Source organism: Pangasianodon hypophthalmus, chromosome 25 (genome assembly GCF_027358585.1).
Source record: "Pangasianodon hypophthalmus isolate fPanHyp1 chromosome 25, fPanHyp1.pri, whole genome shotgun sequence".
NCBI lineage: Eukaryota > Metazoa > Chordata > Actinopteri > Siluriformes > Pangasiidae > Pangasianodon > Pangasianodon hypophthalmus.
Window position 1 is genome coordinate 4,717,063 of NC_069734.1, and position 21,711 is coordinate 4,738,773.

Genomic DNA, 21,711 nt, shown 5'->3' on the forward strand with positions numbered 1-21,711 from the left:
GATTTAATTTGCTCACACACACACACACACACAGAAACACACAGCCACACCCACGGTCCTTCTTTCATACGTAAGGAATAAAACATTTGAGAGTGTGCTGTTATAGGAAAGTAATCAAGGATGGGATGGTGTGAAGAAGCATAGTTACTGACACCATGAGGAAGTTGATTATTTTCCTGTAACAGGATGTCCTGAATGTCTTTAACTTGGCAGTTTGTCAACACTAATAATATTTTATTTATTAAAGAACGACACATTGTACTTTTTATCCGTTTATAGTTACTTTTAATGTTGTTACATTATAGCAGTGTATTATCAGTCTTTCCCTCATCTAGCCTTTCTTCTTTTCTCTCTTGGTAAGTTAATAACGCAAGCTTGTCATGTTTCCTAGAAACCGTAAAGCATCAGGTCCTCCATCCTGAAGACTCTTCTGTGTCAGGAAACGTAAAGTTACAGCTTTAAGTGGAGACTCCTTCCAAAAATGCTAAATAAAGATTTCCTTATAGAAAACTTCACCATATCAACAATTTTCTTAATTCCGTTTATACAAGTAGAAACGATGTACTATAGAAACGATACCACATTTAGAACGAGCACATTACTATAAAGCATGCAGCTGGAGCTAATGTTGAGCTAATTAACACCTTCTGACCAATCAGATTCGAGGATTCAGGAGCGCTGTGGTATAAAATCCACAGTAGCATCCTGTGCTACACTCTACGCTAAGTGTGTGTGTGTGTGTGTGTGTGTGCATGCCAGTACCACACACTGTGTACCATTAGCATCCTCTGACCTCCCACTCGAGGCAATTTAGCTTTTCTCCTTGATTTAGCATTGAATGTAAATACTTGCTGAGGTTTCACCATTTGTTCCTAACAGGCAGCGCGCTTAGTCCAGAATGGATCTGACCTCTGCCCTTAAGGGAACGAGTGTATATTGATTTCTTAAACAGTCTCCGTAAAGCTAAGTGCTTCTTTCTAAGGACTGCTGGACTGCTCATTTCCAGATTCGAGCTTTGTGGGTGGGGCGGATGCTCATGAATTAGCGGAATCTGTGTTTTTTTTTTTTTTTTTTTTTTTTTTTGTATACGATAGATTTAATTAATTTTCTCAAATTATCAGGTGTTACACACCACATGCTGGGAAAAAATGTATTGTGTTTAGTTTTCACTTCTTGATCTCAGAGGAGTTTGGATGATTACCAGGATTTTGTTTGATTTTATACAAATATACATGTGAGAAAAGGTATAAACATTAGCTCCATCCTTAACCATTTTAACCTTTAGAACTTTTTATATAAATTTAGTCAGGCATATTGTTGTGAATTTGCTGATGTGAGGTCATTTCTGTGCCTGTATTCACCTCAGATTTGGTCACAGCATTAAATAATGTGGAGTTTCTTTGGATTAAACATCTGTTCACCTATGCATTAAAACATTATACTAGAAAATGAGCAGTAATTAAAAGTAAATATTAAATATTCTCATATGTCAGCTGTATAAATGGTGGTTGTACAGTATATAGTCCATAAATCCACTTTGATTTAGGAATTTAGTAGTTTAATTTTTAAGTAAACACAGATTTCTCTGGTTTTAATTGGAACTCATTAGTTAACGTATAGCTGATCCTGATTGTTGTATGTAATTTCTTGTTGTTGTGACGTGTGTGTGTGTGTGTGTGTGTGTGTATAATATGTGTTTTCAGACTGAGCTGCTGCTGGCGGTGGTGGAGGATGAGAGCAACGTTCAGGAGAACAGACAGGAGATGGCTGAGACTCTGCTCAACGCTCTGAGTGACAGACAGCAGCATAGGCAGACCTGGAGGGACAGGTAGGATACACACACACACACACACACATACACACAATGCACTTTTTATTTTATTTTATTTTTTTTAGCACTACTTATATAGTTAAGGCACCTAAATGGGTACATTAAATAAATTTAAGAAATACATTTTATTAATTTAATTTAATTTATAAATTATAAATATTATTAACTTCATATTTCTTTTTATTTATTTCATTTGTTTATTTTATTTTATTTCATTTCACACAAAAGCCTACATACATCGCCAACATTTTTGCTTCTGCACAAATTACCAGCATCTCTGGCACTTTTTTTTTTTTTTTTTTCTTCCCCCCATCAGCCACGAGGTTAGCGCCTATTTAGTAACTTGGTACCAACAGGACATTGTGGTACTTGATAGTGGGATTGCATTACTGTTTCCTGCTGATTGTACACGCACACTACATTACACATTACACAACATGCAATAACAAGTGACTAGTAGCACCTGCACCTTTGTGGTCTAATCAGGTATCGTGCCACTTCAGGAGGTTTTAACCGTCCTGATGACGTCCATTTTTATATTTTCACTCTTTTTTCATGAATAGGTTGTGATTTTTTTTTGTCTTGTCTAAAACCATGACTTAAAAATTAAGCTGCATTTTAAAATGTATCAGCATCATCATCATCATCATCATCATCATCATCAAGACTTTTATTAGTCATTTCAGTGCATGAGCAGGTTTACCAACCAACCAATCAGACAAAAGAGCAAAACTAATCCAAGCACTTCTTTTATGTTGGATTTCATTTGGTGGAAAATGAACCAGAACTAGAACTTCTAGTACCTGAAAACATAAAAAGCTTCAACAATACTGCAGATGCAGCAAAAAGAAACAGGCTTCACAAAGGCACATGGGTACACACACACACACACACACACACATTTGTCAGAACTTCTTAGCACAGATTCAAGCCAAGTGTTTAAGCCAAGTGATTGTACGCCAATAGCATGGACACACACACGCACACACACACACGCACACACGCACGCACACACTGAAATAATAAAGTTGTCTGTATGCTTTAATGGGGATTGATAAAGACCTGACCTCTCATGTCTCAAGGATACATTGTGTGTGTGTCTGTGTGTGTGTGTGTATACAAGAGTGGTGGGCTCCTGAGTGGTCTAAAATTGGAGATAAGTTGTGGAGTGTAAACATCACTGTTATCTGTGTGTGTGTCTTTCTGCGCTATGTGTTATCGGGATGAATGGATACTGTCTGAGTGAGTCTTATCTCTGAGGAAGGAAGTCAGTGGGCTATCAGCGCACATGTGAGTGTGTGTGTGTGTGTGTGTGTGTGTGTGTGTAGGCAGGTATATTTCAGCAAAACAGATGGAGAGGTAGACAGCTCATTTAGCATAAATATGAATGAATTAAATCAGTCATCATTTGATGTGTGTGTTGTGCTGTTGCACATTCTTTACGCAGGCGTCAAAAGCTGGATTCCAGGCCTGTCCATTTGTCAAGGCAGTGTCTACATAGACACACACACACACACACACACACACACACACACACACAGAGACATACACATTTATTTCAGCAGTTGGAAAGATTAGATAGGACCGATTTCTCTCCCTCACGCTCCTATGTTCTAATACGTTTGAACTCACCCCCTCTCTCCCTATCACTTCCTGCGCCCCGACCTCCCCTCTCGGCCGTGATAATGGTACCTCCCACATTAGGCCCAGCTCTGTGAAGTACCTGTCAACGGCCAACATTTAAAGGAAAAGAAGCACATGGCCCTGCGCGACGTTAAACACACTCTGATAAGATGGAACTGATGTTATCGGCGACAGGCGGGGTGACACCAACATGCTTTTAGCAGCCAGTGTGGAAAAAAAAAAAAACATTTATTCTGACTCAAAAATCACTTCATAATCAGTTTGTGCATCATTTGTCTTGGAGATGTTGCATGCTGCCTGGATGTGGCTTTTACTCACTCGGGTGTTTAAAACCACAATCAGGAGTGGCTGTGGAATGATAGCCTAGGTGTTACAAAACTACAGCTACCCGAAAACTGAATGTAGATGGTGGGTTCAGATCATAGTGGAGGATTTACCTGTGCAGAAAAAAAAGCTAGCTAGCCTCCTTATATAGTAGCCATATTAATACAATATTGCATAGTAAATCTTTTCAACTGATTCAAGAATTTATACATTCTTGAAGTTTTTGCCTTGCTTTTTCCGAACAGTAATGCTGTGTTTGACAATAACTCATAACTCGCAAAGGTGTACTTAACCCCCAAGTTCAGCACGTGACGTCAAATCAACATGGCCGCTCACAGCATGAACGGTAAACAGACTAGCACTTCTTCACTTTCATGAATAATTTCTATTGTATATGCAAGTATTTATTATGGATCAATCAACATACAGACATATTTGCTTGTTAAATCTTTAACATTGACTATACATTTAGAGGAGGTAAATATACAACACTCATTACAGTTAGTTTGCTAGATTTTTGCTAACACAACACGAATATGGAGGCGTCCATGTTTTTTTCACTTTGTAGCTTGAAAACACCAAGGTCGGAGATTTTCGACTTCGCACTTTCAAGTTAAATTGAATACAGCATAAGGTTTCAGCGTCAAACAGAGAGTTGCATTTCTACCAGGGTTGCCAGATTGTGTCTAACAAGTCACTAATAGATATCATTTAATTTTGATGTATTTTTAATGCTTTGTCATGAAATGGCGCCCCATCCAGGATGTATTCCCACTTTGCATCCAGTGTTCCTGGGATAAACCCCAGATCCACTGATCAGGATGGAGTGGTTCCTGAAGCCAGTTTCTAGCTTTTTAAAGTAATTCGTAAAAAGTCTGAAAGAAACCCTTTGATTTAAAGTGCTGTATAAAAACATTAACTGGTGCCTCGGAGGAACAAACAACTGGGTTTGATGGAACTCTTTCTAAGAATGTAGTTATGCAGGAGGGTTGTGAGTTAGTTACTCCAATCTGGCAACCCTGGTTGCTATATAACCAACTCCTCTAATACATTAACTGCACCTTAACATAAAGAAATACTAATACTTCCATAACAACGTGGTATACAGATGTCGAATCAAAATATGAATTGGACGATTACAAGTGGACGATTACCATGCTCACAGCTAGTGTTCAGGTACCGTGCTCCACTCATCTACTTACTACATCTTTAATCAGTAATTCTCTGTCACGCATCCTTTATTAAACCTCTTGCTTGCTGATTCATGCTACTTATTTGCCCACTGAAAGCTCTAATTGTTTTCGGAGTTTACTATGCATAGGATTCAGCTCGTTTGATTACGGCCTCTTTTGTGCCGCTGTGTAATAGCGTTAAAGTTTGGCGCGTTAAAGGCGGGATGATGGATTGCAGATGGAGGATTCATAAACACAAGCACAGCTGATTGATTAAACCTTTCCGAGTTTCTCTGAGAGAGCAGTTGCTCCTGAAACAGCGCTGTAAGTGCAGGACATGAGAGCGAGAGAGAGAGAGAGAGAGAGAGAGAGAGAGAGAGTGAGAGAGAGAATTATAAATATGACCAAAGGGGACCTTGTGTTGCTTTATAAGTACTTGGGTTGAACGATGACTTCACTTTAACCACCCTTGTGACCCATCTATTGCCCTAAACTCACTCACTAATGTTGCTCTCTGTGCGCCACTCCACTTTCTTAGACACACACACACGCGTATATATCTTTCCATACTTAACTCTCTGACACTCTTTTTATTCATTATCTTCAGGTTGCCATTACAGGGCCTAGATTTCTGGATTGATTGAAATTCCAACTTTCAGTTTTTATTTTCTTTTCTTTGCTCAGAAACCATGGAAGATGCAAACCTTTTCACTGGACCTTTGTATCTATGTAGATGTACAGTACGTTTATATATTATGTGTGTGGTGGCCTTGGAAAACACATCGTACACTATATGGCCAAAAGTAGGTGGACACCTGACCATCAGACCCATATGTGGTTCTTCCACAAAAAGTTGCAACAAAGGTAGAAGCACACAATTGTCTAGAATGTCTTTGTATGCTGTAGCATTACAGTTTCCCTTCACTGAAACTAAGAGGCCCACACATGTTCCAGCATGGCAATGCCCCTGTGCACAAAGCGAGCTCTATGAAGACATGGTGTGTTAAGGTTGGAGTGGAAGAACTCGAGTGTCCTGTACAGAGTCCTGACCTCAACCCCACTGAACACCTTTGGGATGAACTGGAACACCGACTGCACCCCAAACCTCCTCACACAACATCAGTGCCTGACCTCACTAATGCTCTTGTGGCTGAATGAACACAACCACACAGCAACGCTCAAAAATCTAGTGGAAAGCCTTCCCAAAATAGGGGGAATGGGACATTCAAAAATCTCATATGGGTGTGATGGCCAGGTGTACACAAACTTTTACCCATAAACATTTCACCAAAATGACGTGGAAATGCGCTACGGTTTAGTCTTGCCAAGGCGGTCTGCCTGCATAGATCATGTTGGGTATGGAGGCAGTTTAACAAACAGTGCGCTGAAAGCAGACAGTCTGTGCAAACACGTCTGAAACCTAATAGCTAAATTTGATTTCCTTACACATTCAATGTCAGACTTTGATCGAGTTGTTGGAGATCTACTATGTGCCATAGTGAAAAGGTAAAACATAAGTCTGTTAAATGGATAGAAACCATCTGACAAAATGTCTGTGATGCTCCTGCGCCACAGTCGGAATGAAATCAGAAGAGGAAGATACAGATTTTAGTTCGGGAAAGTCTATAGAATGATACATGTATAGTAGAAAATATCACAATATCAAAATGTGAAAGGTAGACAATCAATAGACTATCAACAAGGTTTCTTCCAACAGATCTGCCACTTAGTGGATTTTTTTTTCCGCACTATTCTGTGTAAACTCTAGAGACTGTTGTGTGGGAAAATCCTAAGACATTCCCAGCAGTTTCTGAAATACTCAAACCGGCACCTACAGCCATGCTATGGTCAAAGTGAGTGAGATCGCATTTTACCCCATTCTGATGTTTAAAGTGGACATGTGAGTGAATATCTGCGTAATTTTATGTATTGCGCTTCCGCCACGTGATTGGCTGATTGGATAATTGCATGAATGATTACATGTACAAGATTACATGTACAATTGTCTATGTAAATCCGTATTCATTGTCCTTTTATGGATATAAACAGAAGTAAGAGGAAAGACAGAAGGGACAGAAAGACAGATTGGACTTTAGACGGGAACACACCAGGGGTTAAATATGATAATCCATAGACAGCGTGTCCTACACCTCTCAGACCTGCACAGACCTGAGGTTGTGGAGATAGCTTTGGGCAAAGGCTTCCTCTGCACTTTTTTTCACAACTAGACAACCATTCTGGCTTGTCACACCTTCATCCTGCCGTGTCTCTGCATGGCTTGACTTTTGTGTGACCCCTGGGGTTCAGGGTGCATCGGCATGGCCGGGCTAGTGTGTGTGTGTGTGTGTGTGTGTGTGTGTGTGTGTTTGGGTGGGTGGGGCGGCGAGCTAGTGCTCCGAACAGCTGTGCTGTTTGTAGGGACGGCGCTAACTGCTGTAGACTTTGTAAGGTCATTAGATGATAATAGAAATGATTACTGAATTACATGGGGGCTTTAGGAGAGGGGAGGGGAGCGCCAGCGGATTTGATAAATGGCCTGTGAAGGTGCCCATCTGGCCTCTCCTCTTTTTCTCTCTTTCTCTGTCTCTCTTGCTCTTTCTTTCTTTCTTTTTTTTTTCTCACGTACTTCCATCCTTTGCACATTCTGTGGAAGTGCAAAACAAAAGAAGTTGTGAACGATTAACAGAGAAGCAAAGAGAGGAGGTGTTCTCTCCTTCTCTCTCTCTCTCTCTCTCTCTGTCTCTCTTTAGTGTGTGTGTCTGCTTTCGTTAATGCGGCAATGCTTGACTCGTCGCCCTCCATGTCTCAATGGAGCTGCAGGAGAGTGGGTAGCCATTGACCTTCGACCTGGGAAGCAGTTGGAGAGCCAGCACTGCGTAAATCAAGTGCTGCTGAGGTTAACACACACAAACACACACACACACACACACACACACTCAGAAACTCCTTGTCAGATCCCAGGAACGAACAGATTTTGCACTTTTGTCCATGCCTCGTTTGACACAAGTCTCTACATATTAATAATATGTTTAATTTATAAAGTGCCTTTCTAAAGCACAAGGACAATGCGTAGGGGTAATGCATACACAAATATAATACAAATGATACAGAGACAATAGCAGTGCAAAAGTTTGCACAACCCTCAGGACACAATAAAAAAGACAAAAAAAATGTAAATTATTCCTACAAGACATTTGTTTAGCTTCACATATTTGTTCTTCCATTATTCTCTCATTAATTTTAATGTTAAGGCAGGGGATCTTAAAGCCACAAAGCAGTAAAACATTCCCTGGACCTCCTCAGAACAAATTATTTCACAAACCTGGTCAAATATTAGGCTCATTATTCAAAAGCGTACAATAATATTTTGTTGGGGATTAAAAAAAGAATCCAGAACACATTAGATCCATGTTGCAAAAAAAAAACTCTTAGAAGTTTAAATTATCTTGAATATGAGCATTTTATCTAAAATTTCTTATTATGAGATTATTATAAATCAACTATAATATATTCACTGTGTTTGTAGATACTTCTACACATCGGGCACTTAACACCGCTGTAACAAAAGAAAATAATCACAGACCCAACTGTGAGTAGATACTAATAGTGAGAAAAAAAACCCCAAAATAATTCAAAAATTTGCATCTTTCTTTCTGAAATTGATATAAATATTCTCTAATGATATTTTTTACCCATCCATTACCATTGTAGCTGTCCTCTTTATTTTTGGAACAGGAGCACAATGTTATTGCAGTAATGACACAGCTAGCATACGTAGCTAATTTTGTGTTTTGTTAAAAAGTCACACATAGTTGAGAATTTTATAGAATTTTTTTGAAAATATGAAAACTCCTATGTTTCAACATTATATGTTAATGTTATTAGTATATTAATACATGTATAATGTTAATAACGGACATAGACGCAAAACACTTAACAAGTTAACAAGCTATCTATTCGTTTAATAATGCTAATAGTGGTTGGTTAGCGTTAGATCATTTACATGGGTAGATAAATGATAAATTATCGAAGGTGCCTTTAGTGAATGAAAACTTAAATGAGTATATTGACGGTCTGCTAATTCTGACTACGTAAACACACTTTTCCTGTTTTTATTTTAAAAATAAAGAAGCAGTATTGCCTTGAGGAACGCAGAATGCTATGAAGATGCCTCTGGTTTGCGTAGTGCTCATCCTGGTGTGTTTATCTTGGCAGAAATATTGACAGAACTATTAACAGTCTGTTGTTTTTTTTTTTTTTTGGCTGGGGTTTAGTATGATTAGTATGCACACTATGCCAGTATGAACTTTTAGACGAGCTTAATTTAGCATATAGCAACTCTTCAGCATATTAGATCGACATTTCCCGCATGTGCCTGTGTGTCTTCAGCAGCTGCCCTCTTTATTCACCCTCCCTCTCTGACCTCTGACCCCATCCCTGCCTTTGAGCATCCGGGCCTCTTTTGTTCTCGTTTCACGGTGTGTCGTGACTTCTGACCTCACCTGGGTGGAGAGCTACAGAATTAAAAACACGGTGGGGTGTCATCAAACTCGGAGATGCGTCTCCATGTGTCCATGTGTCCATGTGCTGCACATTCTCAGCCTCTGGACATACCCAGCTTTTTATATGAGCTTGATTCTATTGATTTTGTCAACCATGCATGCACGAGAACAGAATGGCAGATCATTAGTGGATGCAAGGGAGACGTTTCACGCACGTACCCTCTCATCCTGTCAAGGGGAAAGGGGGCGTGGTTGAAGCTGTCAGTCTTGTGACATGGCTTTTGTCTCCTCCTATCAGAGTCTTAAAGAGAGTGGACAAAAGGTTTGAAGTCTCCTACGTGTTTGTGCTCAGTGAAGACAAACACACACTCGAGCATAGTATAGACTCAGCCGAGCAGATGACAGGTGCTTTAACTGAAATATAACTGCGGACTATAGACAGAACATGGAGCGAAATCAGTATCAGAACCTTACACATTCATTCATTCATTCATTCTTTCTTTCTTTCTTTCTTTCTTTCTTTTTCCAAAGCCGCTTTGTGTTCATGACTTAACATTTAAAAATACTTTACAATAAACATATTTGTTAATTAACATATAAATATATTTGTTTTTGTTTTGTTCATTCATTAGTTAGTTAGTTTGTTAGCTTAAATTAGTTAGTTTGTTAGTTCATAGTTAGTTAATTAGTTAATTAGTTTGTTACTTTGTTAGTTTTTTTGTTTCTCCCCTGGAGAAAGTTTCTCCTAATGCCATTTATTGTTGGAGAAATCTGATGACTCTATTAATAATAATAATAATAATAATAATAATAATAATAATAATAATAATAATTATTATTATTATTATTATTATTATTATTATTATTATTATTATCAAAAACAACAACAAAAACAAAAACAATCAGTGATCATAATAATTGTTATTTATTTGCTTATTTATTTCTTTAGTTATTTATCGTTTTATTTATTTTTTTTGAAAATCCCATTTTTGAAATTCCCTCACATATATTCTCAAGCAGTATTTGCACGTTTCCCAGAGAAACTCGAAGCATAACACTCATAAATCCATGAAATAAGATATGGCTACAAATAAAACAAACAAACATATAAAACATAAAACATGACTATAAAACATACATTCGAGTTGTTTCTTTAACAATGCAAATATTTCACGTTTACTCAGACGTCACAAGTTGTTGCATATTTATATATAAGTTGTGAAGTAAATACATAAATGATTGTGTGTAGTTGGACAAACACATTTCTTTTTTAAAGTATTTATTTTATTATGTGTATTCAAATGCTGTTACTGATGCAAACTATGATGTTGTCTGTTGACCGTTTTGCGACGTGAAAAAAGATAAAATAATAAGATAAGCTTTATGCTCCTACATTGTTTTCTAGGCCTTTAAAAAATGTATTTAAAAATAACATCAAAAATACTTTCTAAACTTAAGCCCAATTACAGTGTCACATTCTGTACAACAGTTGCCATAGAAAAGATAATAACTGTTTACAAAAAATCTATATAAGGCACACTTTGAGGTATACTACATGGATAACACACAAACTTGTATATAAAAATGGATAAAAGAAATCACACAAATAAATTACATTACTAGGGGAAAATATATAGTGTATATGATTTAATAATATAGTATTTATAATTATTAAATAATTTTGAAATTTCTAGTATATTTGCTACTGCATTTTTCTATGAAGTTCACATAAGCTCATTTTATTTTCCTGTTTGTTTGTTATTTATATCTTAATTCATATTTTTCAACTTTTATTCAATAAATCGTACTTTTAATTCTTATATTTTATATTTTTTACATTCTTTGTGTATTTTACAAATCTGCTTGTGTATGTGAAAGGTTCTGCCTTTAGTAGTCTCGCATGCAGACACACCAAAATGCTCCCTTCCTGCTTCAAAAGTAATGGCACCCACTGATTAACATATTTTGTATTAAATTGTGTTCTCATTGCGGTTCTAGTAGAAAAGAACAAGGTCTGTAACACACACACACACACACACACCCTGAGAGGGCAAAACGGTGTGGGGTTGTTGGGTGGGCTGTGTGTTTTACTTGGCAGTGACAGCACTGAGTTTGTTGGGTGTAACTGACTCACAATACCTCAAGGCACCGAGCTTACAGGCAAACACCTGCGTCTGCCATTTGGTGAGACTAGAGTGTGCGCACACACACACACACACACACACATTGTCTCATAGCTACCCGCTATAGCATGTTCGGAGTGTAACAAATCAAAAAGGAGCGGCATGTGTGTGTGTGTGTGTGTGCTGCCTTTCATCATTGCGAGGGCTATAATTAGCATGAAAGTGATGGTTACATTTAAAAAGCTGTAGTATAATTTGTCTGTCTTTATCGAAACAAACAGCAGTCCCACCCCGGCGCTGTCCACGTGAGCGTCTGCGCCGTAAGTGATCCTGATACGGCGAGCCCAGGGTTTAATTATCATCAAATGTTATGCACAACATGATTTTCAGCTGCCATTCTACCTACGCCCTGTCTCTCTCATGCTAATTTAGCTAGCTTTGATTGAGCCGATGTCGGTTTAGCTTTCGCCTAGGCTTATTATAATGGAAACGAAGTGTCCAATTTGTCTGTACATGCGTGTCTGCTCCCTCAGACAAACTAGCAAGTCCAAACCGCACGTATACATCTGCTCTCCCGCCATGGCACGCTGCTGTAACCGACGTGGCATGCTACGTAATGACAGGATGCATCGAGCCCTTTCCCCAGTTTCATGTTTGCTCTCCATTTTGTGGCGAAACCCTAAACGGCATAGGATGTGATTCAGCACATTGCCTACTCGTGTAAAACACCCCGACTCTGGCCGCACCCCAATAGGAGACAGCAAGAGTGAGGGAGCAAACTAGGGAGAAAGGAATCTTAAAAAAAAAATAAATAAATAAATCACTTCTGGTTTAATTGCTCGTGGGACTTAATGAAAACAGTTATTTCATAATTATGCTCCTCGCAGTAAGACTTCAGGCCGTTAGCAATTAAGAGAGCCACAAGGTTTTAGGGCCCCGGAATGCCAGGACAAGCTGCCAGGAAGCTTTAATATGGAAACATAGCTGGTGAAAGCTCTAACCAAAGCGACAGACTCGCCTGCCACTCTGGAAAAAAAAAAAAGAAATGGTGGATTCCCGAAAGAGGCGAACCCAAGAACACGGGCCACAGACGCAGCAGCAGAGGAAGGATGTGTGAACAAGGATTTGCGGTGTCAGGATTTCTGGTTCTCGCACGAATCCTTTTGCTTTCAGCCTAACGAGGGGAATAAGACTTTAATTTATAGTGCCTGTCACTCTTATTGTGGCTTAATTGCATTTTCTCGAGTTCTGAGAATGAAAAAAGTTTGCTGATTAGTACAGTTTCAGTATGGATGTTTTGCTCAGATCTCTCTCTGGTCTGTCTTTGTCTTTAGCACTGACTCTTGCACTAATTTATAAAGGTTTGAGAGGATTATTGACAACTTAACATGGGAAATAATTGTATAATCACTTTAATACTCTTATTGGATTGTTTGACTTTGACATTATGGCTGCAAAATATACATTTCCCCCCACATTTCTGATGGTAAACTGTTCATCTTTGGATATTCATCATGATTGTGGATTCCAGTAGAGCATCATAGTTCACACAAAGGACAATTATATTTACAATATCAAGCCAATACTGATAGTAATATTAATATTGATTCAGCTTTACTTCACATGTTTAGGTGGCAGCGAAGAAAAACATATGCCAGAGGTTTCTGGAGATTCATGTTAAGTTTCATTGGCACCACAAATTTTTTCAGAAGTTTTATTAATATTTATTTGTACAGAATTTGTATCTCGTCTTCACTGAAGTGTGTTCAACTATGACAGTAAAATGGCTTCATTCGTAGTTCTCTATGGTGTTTGTTTCGGCATTGGCAAGTCTTTATTGTGATGAACAGGCCAAAAAAGTCTGTTTTTACTCACTCTATGAAGAGTTAGCCATCTATAGATTTCCAACAACACGTGTCATAAATAAGCCAGTCAACAAGCCGTCTCAACACCGTCAACATCTCCAATCTGTCTTTCGACAGCGTTGTGAATTTGATTTAGACATCACATTTCCTGTTAAGTGTGTGAGCAGGGAGTTATGATGTGATGCTCAACAAAGTATCTGTACAGTCTGAGGCTCAACACCTGATGATTCATATCGATGTACATATACTGGGTGCCCAAAAGTCTCCTCTCCCAAAAGTCTCCATAAAAAAGTTCCTCTTTTTTAGCAAAATGTCTTCCAATTTTTTTCATACTTAGCTTATATTATAGATTATATATTTTTTCAGATAGCCCTTAAGAATTGACAAAATAAGAATCTTGTAATCTATCAATAACTTTTAGAATGCTAATAACTAACTGCAAAGATTCAGTATCATTTTCTAGAATTAGTAGAAAGTCAGTCGATCATCAAAAATGGACCATTAAATAAAGTGAGAAGATTTTGTGCTGAATTTATTAAATGTTTCAGGAAGCAATTACTGCATTCAGATGATATATCGATATATTATATATATATTGATTTTAATAGCAGTGAAAACAAAAAAACAAACAAAAACGTGGGCTAATTATGGTCAACTCCAAACCCCAGCACCTCCCACTTAGGCCTGACTCTATTATACAACTTCAGCTGTTAATTGTAATGCAAATATTTAATAAATACACCAGTTATTTGTCTTTTCTGTTGACTTTGTGCCACACTCCCTGGTAAGCATAATGATACTGTAATAATGTGCACACAGTCTGTCTTTTGTGTGTAAATATGTTTTTTCGAGAGTGGCTTACTTCCACTTCCACTTCCACTAAATATTACTGTGCTCAATCACAACACATAATTACCCGTACACTCACCGGCCACTTTAATAGGAACTGCTCATTCATGCAATTGTCCTGTCAGCCAATCACGTGGCAGCAGTGTGATGCAGGTCAAGAGCTAATGTTCACATCAAACATTAAATCGTGGGGAAAATGTGATCTTGGTGTCTTAAATAACCACTCTTTATAACTGTGGTGAACAGAAAAGCATCTCAGGATGCGCAACACATGCTTGATGCACCTACATGTATAATTGTGGAATCTGACGATTAATTGTGTTCAGCTTTAATAACTGCGATTAGAGACAACTATGTAATAAACATCACGGGCCTGCTCTGACCCTTAACCAAGACTCTTACTGTCGTTCTGCCTTCCTTATCGACGGACTTGTCTGTTGGGCTTTTGTTCGGTTACGTAGAGCAAGGGAGCTCAGGGAGCTCAGACACTTGTGCTCTTTCTCAGTCTTTAACACACCTCTAACAGATATTCAGTATTTATGATCTATGACGATTTTTAGGACCAAAAATATGGAGCGTCTTGAGGACTGGATTGAAACTCGGTGAAAATTGACAAGTGTTGTTTTTTTAGTTGTTTGCCCATTACATTTTAAACTTGTGGATGGTGAATATATTTTGCCTGCGGGCTTGGTTTCTGTGTGAACACTGCTCTTTAAGGTAGAAGCAGTAGGCCGGGGGGAAAGCAGGGGCCTGGAGTTAATAATAGCCCCAGGCAGGATGTGTGTTTGGTGGGCAGCCTGTTCTACAGATGGGCCTGCGGGGATCGGGATGATGGGACTCTCTCAACTATTCCTTTAAGCAGCTGGCACTTTCTGACCACACCCACGGTCAGGGTTTCCCTCCGGTTCCCTTCTAAAGACCACAAGTTGGTCTATTTTAAGTGAAACTCTTTCTCCAGCTTTGAAGCCTCACACTTTATCATTAACCCTTGTGTTCTTTTCCTGCTGAGGAATTTTTAAGTGAAAAGAAGAGATAGGTTGGGGTGTGTGTGTGTGTGTGTATGTGTATGAGTGTGTGTGTGAGGAAGTCTCCATCTGTGTGTGTGCGTGTACGTATGTGTGTGTGTCTGTGTAATTAGTTTCTCGTACCCTTGACTGTACTGAAGTGACATGTGCGGTAATGATAGTGTTAGCTTTCGCTAATCTGCCACCACATGCACACACACACACACACACGCGCACGAGTGTGCACCCTTCCCTCTCGGCTGCACACTGTTAATTATATGGAACGCGGGCCTTCATGGCGAGCATATTGTGTGTGGCAGGCCGGCGGCGGGGTTATGAATGATCCTGAAGACGAGGACAGGAGTGCGAGGAGATAGTTATGAAAATTTCATCTGTCTGGCGTGGCGGCTGCAGCTGCTGCTGTCACGAGGAGAAATTACAGCAGGTCAAAGCAGTCAGAGGGAAAGAGGAGCATCGGGATGGCCCTGTCAGTACTCTCACACACACACATACACACACACACACACACTCGAAACTCAGAGCTGTCTGAGTTTATTATCAAACTTCTACTAGCAGACAGCCGATAGGTAGAGCAGACCTTCAGACCTCACCTCTTGCCGTCACCTGGAACGGTTAACACACTGTACGTTAGGTGTGTGGCTATAAATATTCACTTAGAAAAAAAAATCCTCAGTTGTGTAAGCATTTCTGTCATAATTGGTGTGTGATGACACACACACACAAAATATTACCTCCTAAACCTCACTGTTGTTCAATTTTTCCCCAGATTTCTGCCGTCCCTAATAATCATTCACTCCAGCTTCCTCGCCGTTTAACGAGAACCCGTTTTGCTCCTCTTGCTTCTAGAGATTTCTCTTAGAGCGGCATGTGTTAATTACAGTCCACAAAACTCTGCTCTCAGACAAATGACAAACTCGGCTACAGATGTAGCGTGCGGCGATACAGCTTGCGCTTTCCCTGCTGCAAAGCCACTCTCCTAAAAAAATAGGTCATCAATCCTCCGGCGCTGAATGTCTTTGCTAGGTAATGAGCGTCTTATCAGGCCTGGATTAGCCACAATTTCCTTTTTTTTCCTGGAATTAGTGAAGCAGCTGTCGTAGTTTTTACTGCCTTGTGAATTGTGTGTGAATGTTGCAGTAAAAAGAGCCAAATCTATAGGAGTTATTGTAGAAGTGGACGATACAGCTAGAATGATATATAACGATATTTATACACTGAGAAAAAACAGTATATATATATATATACATACACACACACACACACACACACACACACACACATATGATGCTATTGCCAATAGCATCATGTAAACTGTGATTAAATAAACTAGAGAACAAATCAATAAATATTCTGAACTGTTTTATTCCTTGTATACCACAGCAATTTGTTAATGAATGGCATGTTGTACTTTCTATCCATTTAGAGTTACATTTAATGTTGTGCATTGAAAAACAAATTTGTTACTGTTATCACTTACATCATAGCAGTTATAAAATCACTCCCTCACCAGCCTTTCTTTTTTTCTTCTATTTTAAAAGGTGCTGTTATAGAAAATGAATCAGCACCTTCTGACCAATCAGATTCGAGAATCGAAAATCTGCAAAATCTTAACACTTGACAAATTTCGACTAGAATTTTCATTGCTGTACAACTCACTACTAAATTGCTAATGTACAGATTTCTCTCTGCTTGTCTTTTCCGTTTTCCCTCCATTCTGAGATTTAGATCGTCACAAAATTGCCTATGGGATGAGATGAATTCCCTTCTTCCTTTTTCGTCTGTTTTTCTTTCGCCTTTTTTTAATATCTGCGATATCCACTGTGACTTATTCTCACTCCTTTTACAGTCCACTTATATGCTGGGAAGATCTTTCTTTTTATTTTTATATGCCCTCTCTCCCTCTCTCTCCTGCTCTGTCACACACACACACACACACACACACACACAGGCTCTTTCTTTTTAGTATCATGAAATCACAATGTGATATATTCAGCCTGAGGTGGAACTATCCACTATGCCGTTTGACACGGAGGAGCTGAATTCCTGCTGCACACTGCTATCTAAATAGCCTTTCAAGCTCCAGCGGCCATCACCACACACACACGCACACACACACACACACACATTTTCCCAGCACACAATTTCTGCCTTATCCTACATTTATGAGACTCTAAACTACACTAGCGGGTCCACTAAAGACATCTGACGAATAAAGCCATCAAGCCATCCGGCGCATTAGAGAAGCCTCTCGGCTTTGTTATTGATACTTTACGGGGCGTTTTTACCTTCGCTGGTTTTATTTCTTTCCTCAACTTTTCCTCGAAAGTGAAATGGATTAATCTAATTTGCAGTTGATGGCAGGAATGGGAAAATAAAATGCTGGAGATAATGTGGTGCAGGAAGAAACGAGACATGAGTCACTCGCTCAGGGTGACTGTGTGTGTGCGTGTGTGTGTGCGTGTGTGTGTGTGTGTGTGTGTGTGCGGTGTGACTTGCTGAGCGTAGGTTCACTTTGCTGCCGTAGCGAAGCTGTCACACTTTCAGCTTTTCTAATGGCAGCTGATTAGGAGAAACACACATGCCGAGCTTATTAACCACCGGGCTGACAGCAGCATTTTGCTACACTGGCAAACTGGCATTAGTGCTTATTATTAGAGAGCGAGAGAGAGAGAGAGAGAGAGAGAGAGAGGGAGAGAGAGGGATGAATTTACACTGAATACCTGGGACATTTCTGGCTTACCTTTTCCAGTAATGTTCAGACTTTGTGTCATTCACACTTGCGGCATTGAAATGGCTGTATATTTACCGTGATACACACATTCCCATTCGAAAGTATAACAAAATACAGACAGGTTTCTGGAATGATATTTGTTCAACTAGACGTAAATTTGAATTTTAAAAATGCTCATTTCTGTGCTTTCTCTTGGAATTGTTTTTACAAAATCGTCAATCTGAATTAAATCCAAATGAATTTCGATGCAAATTTAGATGTGCAAAATTCTAATTCTACAAAATTCTAACAATGTTAACAATTTCATATGTTCATAAATTCATTCATTTATTCATTCATTCGTTCATCTTCAGTGAGCACTTTATCCTGTTCAGGGTCATGGTGCCTATCCTGGGAACGCCGGATGGGAGGTGGGAATACACCCTGGATGGGACGCCGGTGCATTTTAAGACATAACACACTTATTTACTTCTAGGAGCAATTTTGAGTAACCAATCTATGTACCAGGATTTGGAAAGAAACTGGAGAACCCAGAGGAAAGCCACGCAGAAAGAAAGAGCATACATTCATTTCAGATTAACTTTTGGAGGTCATTACTGACTGCCAGTTGACTGGAAATAATGACTGAATTTGTGCTTTTTATCTGAATTTCTTAATCTGAATTAGACACATTTTGTGCCACCAGAAGTCCGATTTGATTTTCTGAACTTTTTTTTTTTTTAAAGCTATTTATTTTAAAATTGAATTTCAAACAAAATTCAGCTTTGAAACCATGAGATACAAATTCAGTTTCGCTTAGATTAACTTTAAAAATTTAGATTAAATTTCAAAATAGAGCACAAAATCAGATTTACAAAAATTCTAATTTGAAACACTTTTCGAAGTTTTCTCCATTTTCTCTGTAGTTTGCTGTGTGCTGGTGATGCACTCCAAAATGACCGCATGGCAGACCTTACCATTCACATTACAAAGAAATGTGTCCTCTGCACAAAAAATGGCAGTCATCTCCTTCATTTCTGGATCAGTCCAGGAATTTGCAGCAATGTCTCATCAGAAAAGTGTGTCATAGGAAAAATAGTCATTGCGTCATTTCCTGGTAATCTAGCAGCCTCTTGATGATTTCCTGGGCTTGCCATTCCAGAGTATCAACTGTCACTCTAAACCCCTTCCTGATGAATTCATTTCAAATTCGCACCTAAAAGTGTGTGTGAAAGGGGTTCGAGAAACACCAAGCAATGTTTTTTTATGGATATGCTCTGGTTAAGAGACAAAACGTACGTTAAAAAGGTATTTTAAGTGAAAGACAAGAAAAAATAACAAGCCAAGACAAAGCATAGTGTAGGTATGTACATGTATATGTGTGATGATGAGTGATAGCGATGATCAATGATACTTGCGCTAAAGATGCTGAGTAATAATGACCAACAACCAATGCTAGTCATGTTCAGGTGTGTTCCTCTCCTATAATTATAATTATAAAGCAAAGTCTACCTGAGGCATATGAATGTGACACACACGTTCAGGTTTGGGTGGGTGACTACACCCGAAACTATGCTTAACTGCAATTGCGTGGCTTTGACTCAGTAAGAATGTGGTTCGTTTTTATAGTCCTGAGATTGTGATGCTTATATTCTCGCGTTCAGTTTAATTGACTCACCTGCGAAACCGTAATTCAAGCTCCGCTTGTCATATCACTGCCGTGGATTGTTTATTGGCGAAGCTTCAGGTTTTCACATGTTAACTCGCCTACAGACATGACTCAGAATGAAATATCTGTTGCTAGTCTTTGGGGCTGACAATGCTAAAGTCACTCAACAGTCTTTAATTGAGCTATCAGCGCTCACTTTCCCACAGCATGTGTGGGCCTTCTCATGCAAATACATGAAAGCAAGAAACGCGAGCTTGAAATCATATACATGTGTTTACTGTACACTGATGAGCGCAGAGTTCAGTGGAACTGCCAAAGCCTCAGGCAGGCAGGGGAAACACACACACACACATATAAAGTACAGGCCACGGTGGTGCTCCAATGCCAAACCAGGAACTCGAAGGTTGCTAGCTGGAATGTCAGTGATTTGAAGTAACAGCTAACTGCAGCTGCTTTAGTTGCAACTATGTAGCGGGTGTTACGATCTCTGTGGATTTTCACGTGGGTTTCCTCCAGGTTCTCAGGTTTCCTCCCTCCTCTCAAAAATACCCTCAGTGTCCACTTGGAAGATCTGCACACCTGCTCGTTCATGCAATAATAGAATCATAAGTGCATAAAATCATGCAGATCCGGCTTCAGTTAATGTTCATATCAAACATCAGAATGAGAAGAGGATGTGATCTCAGCGACTTTGGGGTTGGTTTGAGTATTTCCGAATCTCCTGGGATTTTCACGCATAACAGTCTCTAGAGTTTACACTCACAGAATGCTGTGAAAAACAACAAAAAAAACAGTCAGTGAGTGACAGTAACACGGCGCAAACACTCTAGCTGACAGCTAACTCAAATAACCACTCTTCGCAATCGTGGTGAACAGAAAAGCATCTCAGAACGATGTCAAAAATGTAAAATATTGTGAAATGATGTCTCACAATATGTCAAAAATTGAGGTGGATGGGCTACAAGAGGAGAAAACCGCATCGGGTTCCACTCCTGTCAGCCAAGAGCAGGAATATGAGGCTGTCGAATATCTTTGTGTGAGCGCAATCATGGCATCTAGATGCTGTAGTTCCGTCAGTTGATATTTTCCTTTTGCTTTGTTAATCATCACTCTTGAAATAGTTAATACCGGAACAATTTTTTAGAGTATGAGTGAATGTGTACCCATTCCCTAGCTTTCACTTTGTCACTTTTTTGGTCATTTTTGTCTTCACCTGCAGTGAATGTTCTGGAAATCCATCTCTCATTACTGCACACTGCATAGCAGCATTGCCTCCTCGCCTCCTTCTGCTTGTGACACCATTATCATAAGTCTTCAAATGCTAAATGTAGTTTGCGGTGAGGCGATCACGGCTGCTCATCAGTGCAGAGTGGAGGAATGGAGTGCAGGCCGAGCCGAGTGTGTATCCGGAGTGATCAGGGTTAAAGTGTGCACTGTGGGACTGTGATAGCTCTAATTGGAGACCAGCAGTATATGATAATAGCAGCGTAACATCGCCTCATTACCAGCTCCTGCAGCTTGATTAAAACATTTGGGTTTTTTGAGAATGGTTCTGGCCTGAGGGTGTGTGTGTGTGTGTGTGTGTGTGTGTGTGTGTGTGTGTGTGTGTGTGTCAGCTACCCTGAACAGCTCATTACCGGATGACTCCAGCACCTCACTCGCCCCTCACTTTAATCAGCACAAAACCATTTTAACATCGTTTTTTCCTCGAGCTGTTGTACCTGGACAGAGGCGTTTTCTCCTTTACTAGAGCTCAATTATCTACAGAAATGGCTGATGTAAGCACAGTGTTCTCCCGCCATTTTATATCTAACTTAAGAACAATAGAGACCCGACTAAAGCTCAGGAAACGAGGGATTTCTCTTATGTTAGTCATTGCAGTATTTGTGAGTTTTTTTGTTGTCAGTTGCACAAAGAGTCAGCGCACGGCTGCTTTATCCACCTCTCTTTATCTATCTCAACGGTTAGTAGATGGATGAGCTGAAAGGACAGCTTCC

General features: G+C 39.3%; 1 protein-coding gene across 2 annotated transcripts in view; it reads left to right on the top strand.

Annotated features, from left to right (window-relative positions):
• The window catches only part of fto (FTO alpha-ketoglutarate dependent dioxygenase), a 167,281-nt gene that overhangs the window by 64,303 nt on the left and 81,267 nt on the right, over positions 1-21,711 (top strand). For both annotated transcript variants that reach the window (XM_034299680.2, XM_026937454.3), the window contains exon 8: positions 1,704-1,828. In XM_034299680.2, the coding sequence (XP_034155571.1) occupies positions 1,704-1,828 (125 nt within the window). The remainder of the gene's footprint in view (positions 1-1,703; positions 1,829-21,711) is intronic.